Genomic DNA, 15045 nt, shown 5'->3' on the forward strand with positions numbered 1-15045 from the left:
CAGTCGTGGGGCGTTGTTTGGCCGGGTTCACACGGGCGAGATTTCCGCACGGGTGCAATACGTGAGGTGAACGCATTGCACCCGCACTGAATCCGGACCCATTCATTTCTGTGGGGCTGTGCACATGAGCAGTGATTTTCCACTAATCACTTGTGCGTTGCATGAAAATCGCAGCATGCTCTATATTGTGTGTGTTACACGCAACGCAGGGCCCATAAAAGTGAATGGGGCTGCGTGAAAATCGCAAGCATCCGCAAGCAAGTGCGGATGCGGTGCGATTTTCATGCACGGTTGCTAGGAGACAATCGGGATGGGGACCTGATCATTATTATTTTCCCTTATAACCAAAATAATAGCATTCTGAATACAGAATGCATAGTACAATAGGGCTGGAGGGGTTAAAAAAATTATAATGATAATAATAATTTAACTCACCTTAATCCACTTGTTTGCGCAGCCGGCATCTCTTCTGTCTTCATCTGTGAGGTAAAGGTCCCGTGATGACGTCACGTGATCCATCAACATGGTCCATCACATGATCCATCTCCATGTGATGAGCGCAGTGACATCACAGGTCCTTTACCTCACAGATGAAGACAGAAGAGATGCCAGCTACGCGAGAGTTAAATTATAATATTTTTTTTTAACCCCCCTCCAGCCCTATTGTGCTATGCATTCTGTATTCAGAATGCTATTTTCCCTTATAACCATGTAATAAGGGAAAATAATACAATCTACACAACACCTTACCCAAACCTGAACTTCTGTGAAGAAATTCGGGTCTGGGTACCACATTCATTTTTTTATCATCACGCGCGTGCAAAACACATTGCACCGACGCGATAAAAACCGACGAACGCAATCGCAGTCAAAACTGACTAATTGCGTACCTACTCACGCGGGTTTGCCGCAATACACCCGGGACGCATCCTGAACAAATCCGTCACGCCCGTGTGAACCCAGCCTTTGACTGCTGGGGCCTCTGCCAATCCAGAGAATGGTGGCCGAGTTTCCCTGAGCTGATGGAGCAGCAGGTCGATCATGCAACCGGCTGCTCCATTCATTCTCTATGGGACCGCCGGACAGCAATCCGATAGAGAATAAATAGAGCGGCAGAACACATCACCATCACATCGGCGGAACGGAACCCCTGTTATTGGTATTAATGGGGGTCCTGGGTTGAATCCTCACGATTAGTATGTTATTTCTGTAAATAGGGGTTAACTTTAAAACTTGGCACAACTCCTTTAAGAAAATGCTAGCAGGTGCTATAAAACCTGTGGTAGTAAGCAATCACTTTAATACACCCAGCTACAAAGGTAATACAATATTTAAGGTGAACTCCATCCAAGCACTGAAAATATCGCTTGTTTTGCAATGTATTTGCCTGTTAAGACACAACTACTAGAGGAGAAGCAATGAATAAGTAGTCAACCACAGACAGGAATTCAGTGCCACCGTCGAGCAGCTATAAGTTACATCTTATTAATGGCAGTCGCTTCCCTCTATGCTTTCTTCTAGAGGGAATACAGTCTGAAAATGTGATCAAGTTTCTCCTACACAACCAGAGTTCTTTAAAAGCATGTTTTGCTCTCCATTATTTTTAAAGTGTGCATATTAAAGTGTTTCAGCCCTAAATGATATAGATACAGTCCCAGACAGAGTATATGCCCCCCCACCCCCAAAACAGTATTTAAAAAGTTACTGCTGAATTCTGAGCCAACCCCTTTATAATAGGATGTAACAGATATGCCTTATTAAAGACAATAGCATAAAAGTATGCATCATAGCTGCAAAAGAGATAGCAGAATGTATAGCATACAGGGTGGATAAAAATCTATGATTTAATAAAATGCTTTTTGAGGAAAATCTATTACCATCCAAAGGTTATTCCATCATGAAATAAAGATTAGTTTTTTAATTATGTAGAATAAGGCTACTTTCACACTTGCTGCAGGACGGATTCGACAGGCTGTTCACCCTGTCGAATCAGTCCTTCCGCTGGTTCGCCGTGCCGCCGCTCCATCCCTATTGACTATAATGGGGACGGGGGCGGAGCTCCGGAGCAGGACCACGGTGCATGGCGAAAGGTCGCCGGACTAAAAGTCCTGCATGTCCGACTTTAGTCCAGCGGCCTCTCACCGCGAACTGCAGTGCTGCGCCGGTGCTCCGCCCCCATTATATAGTCAATGGGGACTGAGCGGCAGCACCGCGAAATAGCGGAAGGACGGATCCGACAGGGTGAACAGCCTGTCGGATCCGTCCTGCCGCAAGCATGAAAGTACCCCAAAGCTGTATAGGTTGAATATTTTGGGTAAATAAATTCCATTAATCCATTCACAATGTCATGCTCTTCCAGAGGGCAGTTTCTCTGCCTACAAGATATTATCACAGATGTTTGGTTTACTTTTTACTTCACAGCAAAAATGTTATAACATGAACAGAGTTGAGAAAGAGGCCTTAATCCTAACTTCTACAAACCTACGAATGCAGAATAAACCTAATCAAACTAATATGAAAAGTTGTTATTCTAAAAATCTACTTGCATATTATAAGTTATACCAGCAAGAATTAGTCTTTATGTAGAAAACTTTGATTTAAATCAAGCCTTACTGACAGAATACATAGTTATGTACCTTTGTCCGATCTAAGAAACATAAGTGCATGTATAAAACAAATTAAATCTCTTACCAAGGTTGAGGCTGGAAGACGACCCATGGGATGATAAGGAAGGTGGCGGTGTCTGGGAATGGCTGGGCCCCTGGCTGGCAAGGGGCATGCCTACAGGACCAGGAGAGGAAGAAAAGCCAAGACCATTGTAGAAACTATGGCCAATTGGATTCAAGCTACTGGAAGTCCTTTTGTATAAGTCAGTGCTGCCAGTTAGAGAATCGCGGCGTGATCCACTGCCAGTGTTGGAATTGGCAACTAGTGTAAGAAAAAATAAAACCAATTAGTCTGCAGCAGTTATGACTGTTACATTTCCAAGCTCAAAGCACCAAAGAAGCTATGACCATTGAGAAGATGCTACTGTTAATTTACCTGCTGTTCCAAAGCCACCAAGTGCTGAACTAAGCGTCGCACCTAACGATCCGCTACTGCCAAACCCCAACGAGCTGTTTGCCGGTTGACCTGAACTCTGTGAAAACAAGGAGCTACTTTGGGAGTTACTGGTCAGGGAGCTATTGGCATAAAAAGAGTTTGAGGGCAGATTCTGGTTGCCCTGTGGCTGCGGCTGTCCCTGAGGTTGCTGAGAATTTAACTGGCGAAAGGGTCCATTATTATTGCCACCTGGTCCATTGGCTGAGGCAGCTGCAGCGGCAACAGCTAGAGGCACAAAAGAAAAACAGAAAAAGTTATAAAAAAAAATACACCAAGTGGTATTCCACATCAAATATATAACTGAAAATGCCAAACTGAAATTAAAGAGGACCTTTCACCGAATATTACAATGTGAACTAAGTATACAGACATGTCCGCTGGAGGTGGAAGCTAAATGGAAATCTACTATCCGACACTTGATGCTGAAGAGTGGGAGGAAGCCCTGCTGGTTCCCACCAAGGTTTCTCCGTTGGTAAATAATAGATTGACTCAGCTGTTTATTCTGCATAGAAGTTATCTGTCCCCTCTCAGGATGTACAAAATGGGGAGATTATCTAGCAGCCGATGCCACAGGTTTCAGGAGGAGGGAGCTGACTTTTGGCATTTAATATGGAGCTGTAGCTATGTGCGGACCTTCTGGGAGAGTGTTGTAGGGATTCTGTCGACATTGGTGCCCGTTCCGATAACACTTTGCCCCAAAATATGTATACTAGGAATTTTAGATGAGGAATTGTGGACACATCATCATAGAGTATTTTTAGGAGAGACTCTGTTCTTGGCCAGAAAAGCGATAGCTCTGAGATGGATGGCGGACAGGCCCCCTACAGCTAGTCAATGGAAAGGCTTGGTAAACCAGGCTATGTCTATGGAAAAAGTAGTTTATATCCATAGGAGGTGCCCACAGACATGTAGAGCGGCGCCCGGGGATCTCACTGCACTTACTATTATCCCCAGGCGCCGCTCCGTTCTCCTGCTATGCCCTCCGGTAACTCCGCTCACCAAGTTATAGTAGGTGGAGTCTGACCTTGTTCTTCTGTAGCGCTGGCCAATCGCATTGCAGAGCTCACAGCCTGGGAGAAAATAACCTCCCAGGCTGTGAGCACTGCGATTGGCCAGCGCTAGAGCAGGACAAGGGCAGACTCCACCTACCATAACTTAGTGACTGAAATCTCCGCCATCTATAACTTGGTGAGCGGAGATACCGGAGGGCATAGCAGGAGAATGCAGCGGCGCCCGAGGATAATAGTAAGTGTAGTGAGATCCCCGGGCGCCGCTCTACATGTCTGTATTCTTAGTTCACATTGTAATAATCGTTGAAAGGTCCTCTTTAAAGGGGTTATCCAATATCATAAACTGCTCCCCCATGGCCGGGCCGCCCACGGGGAATATACTTACCCGGGTGCCCACACCACTCCTGGTCACCGATGAAAACATCCGGTGTGCTCCCCCATTTCGACATCAGATGTTTTCATTGGTTCACGCGGAGAAGCCGGGCCCAGCACATGGTGGGGGAGCTAGTTTATCATATTAGATAACCCCTTTAAAAGGTATCAGCTAACATCTACATTTCTATATTAATCAGCATTTCTTTGTTTAGTGGGTCCATGCTTTGCTAGTATGAATAGGACCTGGGATGCTTACTATAAAAATGGTCACTACTTTTGCAATGTCTGACAACATAAAAAATAAATAAAAAATAACACGTTCTGACCTGTAGATCACTTTAGCTTTGTATAAACGGAAGATATGAAGATGAATTACCTGCTTGAGCTGCTGATGGACTGATGATAACAGGTGCAGGAGCCACCAACCTAACAGGACCTCCAAGTCCATTTCTGGCCCCAGTGTTCACAACAAGAGCCCCTGTTTGGTCATAGTATGCAGCAGGAGCCAATACTGGGTACCCTACAACAAAAAACACAACACTTAGAAAGACACAATACTAGAAAACAGTGAGGCAGATTTACTATTGAAATAACTAGCATGCGTGCTTTGCACCACATTTACCAGTGGTTTGCCTGACAAGGGGGTGGAGCTGCATGGAAAGTGTGGTTTAAGTCTCCATGGGCCAGAAAAAGGCCTAAAATGTAGGCGAATTTTTGGAGTAAACTTCGCTAACTTATAGGTGGTGTAAACTTAGACTAAACAATTTAATTGCCACATGGACACCGTTTTTTTGCACAAAAACATTTTTTTGCAGACACAATTCTAGCTTAAACATGGCGCAGGATTTACGATACTCCAAATTTATAAAGTTCCTCGCACCCGAACAGTAAATTCGTCTAATACTGACTGGTTTTCACCAAACAAAAGGTTTCCTTATTTATTGAAAGCTTTGTAAATCTTTCTAAAATGGTAATTTGCCAAATAGTCTGGTATATAAACTGCCAAATATCACGTAACCCACCTGGCATGCCAGCAGCAAGTCCTTGCCCAAATGCAAGTGCAGAGTTCACTGCAGCTGCTGCCACTAGCTGATCATTTTGCTGCCCCTGTTGGTTCTGATTAGGGGTTAGAGGCCTTTGGTTTCCACCTGCACGAAGAACCTAAATGTGGGGAGAACATACAGGTCAAAGTGTGGCATTGTAAAGAATGGGCAGAAAAGGAGTGTAAGAGAGAATAAGTAAAATAAAGCTAGTGCGCAAGCATGTGAATCGCAGTGCACACCAGGGTTCAGTTAGGAAAACTTGGGTGCATAAGTGCAATGGATGCCATCAATGGCATAGATACCCCATAAGCACCATGCTTAAAGAAAATTTATACCACTTTTTTTGTTTACCAAGTGGCTCTGTATGCACAATCTGAAGCAGGGAACATTTGGAGTTCACCCCTCCCCCCAAAAAAATCTATACTGAACCCCTGATTATATGACTGACCAAAGATATACATATACGAATCCCAGGAGGAACTTTCATTGGTTTTTTTTTTATTTTTACGATTGCATTTTTTACAAGTCTGGCTATGAGTTTTCATGCAGAATTAATATTTTTTTTTTCAATGTAAGGTATAATAAAAATTACAATGTGGGACTCTTGCACACCCAGTGACTGGCAGCTCTGTGTGGAATAGTACAGGCTGCTGCTCTATACTGTAGTCGAAAATGGACTCAACACTGGGAACCCACCTAGACAGAACACTCTTGGCATCTGTCAGCATAACTATGGAAGGTTTAGGCCTACTGAAATAAAATGGGGCTAAGCACATGGGCTGATCAACACACACACACACAAAATACATACTTGCTGCTGGCCCTGCTGATTTTGTGGGTTATTCTGTTGGGATGCAGAGTTACTTGCTGCGGCTGCAGCTGCCGCCTGCTGCTGGAAGATGTTGGCAGGATACACTCCCCACGGAGTCACCCCATAATACTGGTGTGGAACCACAGCTGGACCTGTCAAAAAGAAGTATGGCACAATTGGTTTTACAGGAATCATAGTCTATATTAATAATGCACACAATTAAATGGTCACTGTACTTTCAACAAAATTTGCATCAATCAATAGTACAGGTAAAAGTTTAAAAAACAACAACTTTGTAATATAGAAGTGTTTATTTTCCACTCTAGCAGCTCTACCGCCGCATGTCTATAGACTTCTATGGGCAAAAGGTGTGTACCTCTGCATGTCCTCTAGTTCTCATCCCTCCCCACTTCATTGACTTCTATGGACAGCATGCAATATGGTTCTTCAGTGATCTCCCAGTCTGTTTTGTCTCTCAAAACGTATTTAGCAGAGAATGTTAGTTCTGAAGCGGGGAGAAAGAGGCATTCTTCTCCGATAAGAAATATTACAGATTTTCTTACACCCACTTGCAATATTGTCTGTGGCAAAGTTTTTTGAAAGTACAATGACTAAGCTTTCCAATAATGAGCATACATAGGGAAGTCTTACCAAGGGTTGCAGCTGCTGCCAATCCTGCCGCATAAGGGTCCGTTCCAGGAGGACCTGCACTGATGATGTAAGGGTTTGGTACAAAGGCAGCGGGAGCTAAACCTGCTGAAAACATACCTGTCAGTGAAAGCAAACTTCAGTACATTAGCAATACAACAGCAATACAACAGCAAAGTGACTAGTTACCACAAAAACAGAACTCCATTGTAGAAGTGAAGACTGTTATATAAAAAATAAAGATGCCCACACAATTTCGAACTCTGCCCCGACTAGCCCATTCGTATACATGCTCAGTTCAGCCAAGTGTGCATATGTTTGGAAATGCAAGAGCGAGCTGCTGGAGAACAAGCCTGGCAGTGGCTTATCACCATAGAGAACAAAAGGATGGGGTGTTGAAATTCAAAGCGCCCTTTTCTATGAAGAGCAAACAATCTAAATTAAAGGGAATCTGTCACTGTTGTGTCAGACACCAATTTCATCATTCTTCTATGTGTACCTATTGTGCAGTTTACATGCAATTTACACTTTTATAGGTTACAGCACTTGCATCTGTATTCACCCATCTCCACTGATTGACTGTTTTCCCTCTTATTACTGTTTATAGAAAATCGGTCAGTGACTGGAGGGTGAAGGAGCCTGTAGTGAAAGAGGACTCCTGAGCTTCTGCAGACTACTAAGAGGTCTTTTCCCGACAGTGCCAAGCGAGTGCTGCAAACATTAAAGTGTTAGGCCTCATGCACACGGCTGTCGCTTTGGTCCGCATTCGAGCCGCAGTTTTGGCGGCTTGGATGCAGACCCATTCACTTCAATGGGGCCTCAAAAGATGCGGACAGCACTCCGTGTGCTGTCCGCATCCGTTGCTCCGTTCTGTGGCCCCGCAAAAAAAATATAACCTGTCCTATTCTTGTCCGCGCTTTGCGGACAAGAATAGGCAGTTATATTCAAGGCTGTCCATGCCGTTCCGCAAATTGCCATCCGTGTTATGCGGACACGGTCGTGTGCATGTAGCCTTAACTGCATAAAAACTACACGACAGGCAGAAACTCAACTCCAGAGGGCAATGTCTCCGTATTTTATAGAAAAACGTTAAAATGCCAATATATCAACTCTCTTTACTAAACATTCTAGTAGAATAGATAGGGGAGGATAAGGGTACTTTCACACTTGCGTTGTGAGGATCCGGCAGGCAGCTCCGTCGCTGGAACTGCGTTCTGGAAATCCGTAAGCAAACTGATATCATTTGTAGACCGTTCCGGATCCGTCTGACAAATACGTTGAAATACTGGATCAGTCTCTCCGGTGTCATCCGGAAAAACAGATCCGGTATTTATTTTCACATTTTTAAAAGGTCAGACCAGTCAATGCGGTAATTTTAATACCGGATCCAGCACTACCACATTTCAATGGAAATTAATGTCGGATCCGGCATTCCGGAAAGTGTTCCAGAATTTTGGACAGAGAAAATACCCAAGCATGCTGCGGTATTTTCTCCGGCCCAAAAAAAAAACGTAAGAGTGACTGAACTGATGCAGCCTGAACTGATTGCTCTCCATTCAGAATACATTAGGATTAAACGGATCAGTTATTTTCTGGTATAGAGCCCCTAGGACGGAACTCTGCCGGAAAAGAATAACGCTAGTGTGAAAGTACCCTAAGCCTGTTAACAAAACAGTACAGCAAAAATGACAAAATATGATCAAAAGTTTCATCTACGTTTACATACAGTCTGCAAACAAAATGAAATCAACTTTCCCTCTCTTACCTATATGTGGTTGGTGTGCTGCTGCAAGGGCATACTGCTGTTGCTGGGCTGCCGTCAGTTGCTGAACTGCAAGGGCATTCGGTCTTTGGAACAACTGCAGAAAAGTTACACGATCTTATGTATTATATACGATTATTTGCAACATTAAACAGTCTGGTACATTAACTTTAATCTCTTCCCGATCTAAAGCCTACAGAAGCTGAGCAGGCGACACAGCTGCCGGGTGCCTGCTATTTTACACAGCAGATACTCTGACGTTATTAGCGATCCGACATTGCCTCGATCATAGAAATGTAACTACTCAGAAGCTGTGGTCAATTGCCAAAACATCATCTTACAGGGCTTTCCCTGGACACGAGATCGGAGGAGCCATTCAGCTGCTATGGCAGCCTCTGGACTTCTCTGCTTATGGAACATAAAGCTGCAAAGGTGATTTATTTAAGTCTAGCATAAGTATAAAAATTCTAATCACCCTCTCCTTATATTAAAAATAGAAATACAATAAAAACAAAAAAACAAACATAATTAGCACCGCCGTGTCCCAAAAGGCCCAAACCTTAAACTATAAACATTTATTCTGTGCAGTGACCACCATCATAAAAACAAAAAAAGGGTTAATTCATCGGTTCACCTCCCCCCAAAAAAAGTATCAAATAAAACTACAGAGTGCCCCACAATTAAATAAGCCCTCACACAGCTTGAGAGACGTATATATTTAAAAAAAAGTTATGGGGGTCAGTACACGGTGACACAAGGGGGGGGGGGGGGGGGAATCCCAAAGTTTTTATTTTTATTATTTAAACAAAAGAAAAACTATATAAATGTGGTATCATTGTAATCACACTGATCCAGAGAATGAAGGTTAAAAAGATCAGTTTTACCACATGGGGAACACCATAAAAAAAACGAAAACCCCAAACTCCACCACTTTTGGAATCCAGCTTCCCACAAAAATCAAGCCCTCATACTTCTATGTGAAATAAAATATAAAAAAGGTATGGCTCTGGGAAAGCAGAGAGAAGCAAGGGGTTAGGCTTGTAATCTGTAGAGACAGCACTGCAATTACCTGCTGCTGGGAATTATAGTCAAAGAGGCCAACTGTAGTAGTTCCTGAATCCACTTGAACTTGGTTGCCTTGGTAGTCGAATTGAAGTGGTTCCATGCCAACATGCTCCATGGGGTCCAGCTGTACACTCTGGGACTCCATACCTCCAAAATCTTCCACTTGCTTGGCTCCATTGCTGTTTGTCAGTTGGGCAAGTCCTTCAGAACCATTCTGGCTTGATCCAAGAAGGTCCACCTCATTTACAGAATTCTGGCAGTTGCCTGGGGTGCGACTGAAAGACAAATAAAATAAATCAGTCTCTGCAGACAGAATAAAGTGCAGGGTATACCAGCACAGCCAGCATGTGGATGTCCCAACCAGACCACTCCTGGTCATGTTGGGCACTGATGTCAAAACTGAGTCCTGCACTCCATTTATTCAAACTTGAATGGTCAGCATGCAATATTGTATCTCTCATGCAGGGACAGTTGAATGGAAATAGGTGGCCACAGATTCCATTCACTGTCAACAGCCAATGGTTTCAGCAGCCACATCAGAATAGCTTGCTTTATGGTTCTCCACCTTTAAAGGGAACTGGTCACCTAGAAAATGCATATTAAACCGCCAGCAGTACCTTATTGCAGCCTGTAGCATGATGATAAAAGGTGTCTGTGTCTTTTCTGTGCAATGCGGCAAAGGTCTTAAAAAAAAAAAAATACTTTTATTCAACAGGCTATGCTATGTAAATGATAGTCTTGAAGTCAAGGGGGCAGCAGCTTTCGCGCCTGAAGTCAAGCGTCCCCGTCCCCCCCTTTACCTCCCCCAAAGCGTTTGACAGGATGCCCGATTCCTTCACTGCCGGTTGCTTGAATGTAGTCTTGCACATGCCCAGGCTCTCGTGTGCCTGAGCATTGAGCTCATAGCGGAGTGGAACAGGCACAGCGCAGGCACCGGTATCGCAGGGACACTGCGAATGCGCAAGACTACATTCATGCGTCCAGTAGTGAAGAAAATCCTATCAATCAAACGCTAAGGGGAGGAAAAGGGAGCGGGGCACGCTTGACTTAAGACTATCGTTTATATAACACGGCCAGTTGAATAAAACTCTTTTTTCAGACTTTTGGCGCATTGCATAGAAAAGACACCTTTATAGTCATGCTAAAAGGTGCAATAAGGTACTGCCGGTGGTTTAATATGCATTTTCTAGGTGACAGGTTCCCTTTAATAGTGTTAGCCTGCATGTGACAGACATAACTATGGTTGAAATGTCCCCCAAAGGCATGAGTAAAATTCACGATTTCTTCAGTTTGGCTAAAGGGCTGTTAACTTGCCAATATGCCTATTTACAGCACAGCAAGAATAACTCATGAAGTAGTTGCACAGATGTCTAATGATAGCCATGCTCCTAGGATGGGAGAAGCTTCTGATCCTAGCCACTTAACTCTTTAGATTCCATGGTTAATGGCAGCAGTATCTAAGTGGTTTCAGATGGAGGGGGCTCCCTATGTCACCCTCATCATGCATATACATATGGCGGGCATATCTCCCAATTGTATCCTGGCCTCTTCCCCCACTGCTTGATGGCTGCTATGCATGTGACTGTATATACTATACCTGTTTGTTATTGGTGACAGGAGAAAGCAGCAGCACTATCTCCATCCATGAAGGTGTACTCATAATTGTGTGGAAACTGTATTGCATCTGCTGCTATTAACCAGTCGATAATTTTTTTGCTGTTTGATCTAATAGCCCTGTTGACCTTTCACTATAAGATGTTGCTCCTATGATAGGACAAATTGTTTTCATAGACCTGCTTTATAGAACAGGCAAAATAAATCAATCAAATGTTTGTCCTTTTGCGATACAAAGAATTTAAAACCAAAGTATGAACGTAAATGTAAAGCGGATAACAGGATTAAAGTGCGGAAGGTCATACAGGGGGTCATTTATCAAACTGGTGTAAAGTAGAACTGGCTTTTGCCCATAGCATCCAATCAGATTCTTCCTTTCCTTTAGAAAAAGAAAGGTGGAATCTGATTGGTTGCTATGGGCAACTAAGCCAGTTCTACTTTACACCAGTTTGATAAATGACCCCAACAGTCTTTATCCCCATATGATAAAGCACAGCTTGCTCATCTTCAAGTTCTGATATATGAAGTCCTCTATATGGACACCATCATGTAGATGTCCTTGCACACAGCTACTGCCAGCAAACTGCTCTTAATTCATTTAGCCGGTGTCAGCCCAATAAGGGAAGCAAGGACACGGGCAAGATCACCTATAAAGTGATCATCAAGGAAATATGTCACCAGTTTTAGGCTGCACTATTTAAAAGGACAACATAAATTGGTCACAGACCACAATTCAAATGCAGGGCCACTTTTTTTGTCCAGTCATTTTCTTAAAATCCGTGTAGAGCAGCTACAGCAGATCCAGAGTGCTGGAGTCGTGGTATTCATGAACTTCAGGTACTCCTGCCCTACCAAGGAGGACTTCCAGCCTTCTTCCCATACTATGTGTAGGGAGGAAGCTGGAAACGTATGAATACATGGCCTCAACAGTACATGCATATCACTGAACAGACTCCAGTGGTCCTGCGTTTGAACCAGCAGCATAAAAACTGGTGACAGATTTCCTTGCCCACCTCATTTAAAAAGGACTTTACAACCTCTACAGAACTGTGGAATAGGTTGGTTTTATAAGCAAAATTAAAGAAAATAAATTTGTCAAGGATCAAGTAGGAACAGAAGCGTTGTGAACACAAGCAAGACCTATGCTCATAGAGAATAAAACTTGTCCATGTAAATGTTTGAGGAGCCCACCTGAAATCCTTTACATCGCTGTCTATCCCATTCTGCACAGGTAGTCCATTAGCCTTATCCATACTATCCACTTCCTCCTTCAGGTCGCCTAGCTTGTCCCCTTCATAAACACCTTTGCTCTTTTTATCACCCTTCTCATTCTCATCTCCTTCTGGATCTCGAGGACCCTAACAGAGAAAAAGATGGGCAATTAACAGGACATGCAATTATATTTAACAGTATCAGTCATTTTAGTTTTCAGGGAAAGATTTCCTTCCCTTGATATGGGAGAGAAGAATCTTGCCCGATAAGGAACTTACATAGGGGGACTCTTTAGTGTACCCAATATCTAACAAATAAAACCATGCTCTCTTGACAAGGCACCAAAGGCAACATTTGGTGCCTGAAACTACTCAGAGCTGCAGTCTCAAAAACTATTCCGGGAGCTTTACCATCAAATATGTCAACTGATCGCAACCCAAGAAACAACGTGGTCATCAATAAACGCTACCTAGAAATGGCAGCTACAGTGTATTTCAGAGAGTGACTTAATGAGACTGCAGCCTCCTTTGTTTTTACCTGCATCTGTCTATATCTTGGCAATCGAAGGGCCCCCCTTGTTTGTATTAAGGGAGAGGCACTTACGAATCCTCCTTTCCTCAGGCAGTTGTCTCCAGGAGAAGAGCTTAGGACATACTCCACCATGCTGACTCCCAGGCCACCGCTTTCAGAACGAGGGGAGAGAACAGAGTTCACTTCACTGCCAACATGGAATCCTTGACCTGGTCGCCTTTGGACCATGATAGGCTGAGAAACAGAGTGATCTAAAAAGGAGGGAGTAACAAAAAATGCATTCGAAAAGTTAACATTGCATACATTCATGGCTGAATAGAACTGTTTTTATTACTCAGGCAACCTCAACATAACCCCCACCCCTTCAGAAAAATTCATGTGTACTCACCTGATGCCCCCCACGCACTCTCTCGCCACTGATCCCCAAGAAATATGCCTTTTGGTCCATCCTTGTTGGAATCATCAGTTTCCCAGAATTTTTTGCCAGGTAACAGTTGCTTTAGTTGGAAAATATTTAAATAATAGTTATCAGAAATATAGAAACACACATATCATTATCCCATTAAGGGATTCGTTCCCCGCCCCCTTAAAGAGGCTCAGTCACCAGGATCAACCCTACTAAACTAGACACACCTTTCTTTTGTCTGCATGATAAACAGCTGCACAGAAATAAGATTTTTTTATTCATATGCAAATGAGCAATTCGAGCACCAAGAGGCGGGGCTGATATACAGCTGTATCCACAGGCACAATATATGAATATACACAGAGAGGCATGGTGTTTCTATGAGGTACAGCTATAGCTTAGTAGTATAGTGGTTTACCCTACATGTAACCATCGTAGGTTCAAATCCCAGAAGAGATTTAGAGATATACATTTTTATTTTATTTGTAAAAACGTTTTTTTTATTTTTTTTATTCAAAACCATATCATAAGGCTATACTAAAATAATATATAATCAAACATTTCAGACATTTTTCTCACTATGATAAGGACATCAACTTTTCTTATGGGATAAATGTGGAAGAAAAAAAAAAATATCATTTGATGTCTCAAACCTGGGGTCTCTACATACAAAACCAAATCACTTAACCACCAAGCTATAGCATTACCACATAAAGAGGTCTGTCTTTTCTATGCTTCTAAGCTGTCACATATTACCAGTGTCTGTATTATCATATATTGTGCAGTGATATGTAGATAAGCTTTCTGAGAAGATATCAGTGTGGTGAAGCTATAGTGTATGTGATATATTAATGCTAGGACAGGGCTCTGCCCTCATCCTGATGTCTAGCCCTGTCAATCAAGGGGAGAGGGGCGTGTGCAAAACACAGGGGGTGTTACATAGCAGTGCTTAGAATATTCACCCTCACCTCTGAGTGCTCAAAATTCTCATTTGCATATGAACAAAAACACTGATCTCTCTGTAGCCATTTATCATACATACAAAAGAAAGGTATAGTTTTAATCAGTATGATGAGCCCTTCCAGGCAGTAGGTCTGGTTTAGGCTCCATTCACACGTCCATTAAATGGGTCCGCATCGATTGCAACAAATTGGGGAAGGGGTGCGGGGACCCATTCATTCTCTATGGGGACGGAATGGATGCGGAGAGCACACTGTGCTTTCTGTATCCGCATTTCTGGAGCGCGCCCCCAATCTTACGGCCCGTGGCTCTGGAAAAAAAATAGAACATGTCCTATTCTTGTTCGCAATTGCAAACAAGAATAGGCAGTTCTACGGGGGTGCCGGCCGGGTGTATTGCGGATACACAATGCACTACGGACGTCTGAATGGAGCCTCAATAGGGTTGATCCTGGTGACAGAGCCTTTTTAAAGACAGGAATTACTTCTGGACAATCCTTGTAATAC

The 15045-nt window shown here is 43.2% G+C and overlaps 1 protein-coding gene across 5 annotated transcripts in view; it reads right to left on the bottom strand.

The window, feature by feature from the left end:
* PUM1 (pumilio RNA binding family member 1) overlaps positions 1 to 15045 on the bottom strand; it is a 50865-nt gene that overhangs the window by 16397 nt on the left and 19423 nt on the right. The window contains exons 4-14 of one of the 5 annotated variants that reach the window (XM_044287923.1): positions 13562 to 13670; positions 13246 to 13424; positions 12622 to 12788; positions 9821 to 10091; positions 8755 to 8848; positions 6993 to 7094; positions 6342 to 6493; positions 5510 to 5648; positions 4864 to 5007; positions 3043 to 3327; positions 2692 to 2928 (exon numbers count right to left, since the gene is read on the bottom strand). In XM_044287923.1, the coding sequence (XP_044143858.1) occupies positions 2692 to 2928; positions 3043 to 3327; positions 4864 to 5007; positions 5510 to 5648; positions 6342 to 6493; positions 6993 to 7094; positions 8755 to 8848; positions 9821 to 10091; positions 12622 to 12788; positions 13246 to 13424; positions 13562 to 13670 (1879 nt within the window). Of the gene's footprint in view, positions 1 to 2691; positions 2929 to 3042; positions 3328 to 4863; positions 5008 to 5509; positions 5649 to 6341; positions 6494 to 6992; positions 7110 to 8754; positions 8849 to 9820; positions 10092 to 12621; positions 12789 to 13179; positions 13425 to 13561; positions 13671 to 15045 lie in introns of all 5 variants that reach the window. The other 4 variants (XM_044287922.1, XM_044287921.1, XM_044287920.1 and 1 more) reach the window with 4 other exon arrangements.

Source organism: Bufo gargarizans, chromosome 3, assembly GCF_014858855.1.
Source record: "Bufo gargarizans isolate SCDJY-AF-19 chromosome 3, ASM1485885v1, whole genome shotgun sequence".
Classification (NCBI taxonomy): domain Eukaryota; kingdom Metazoa; phylum Chordata; class Amphibia; order Anura; family Bufonidae; genus Bufo; species Bufo gargarizans.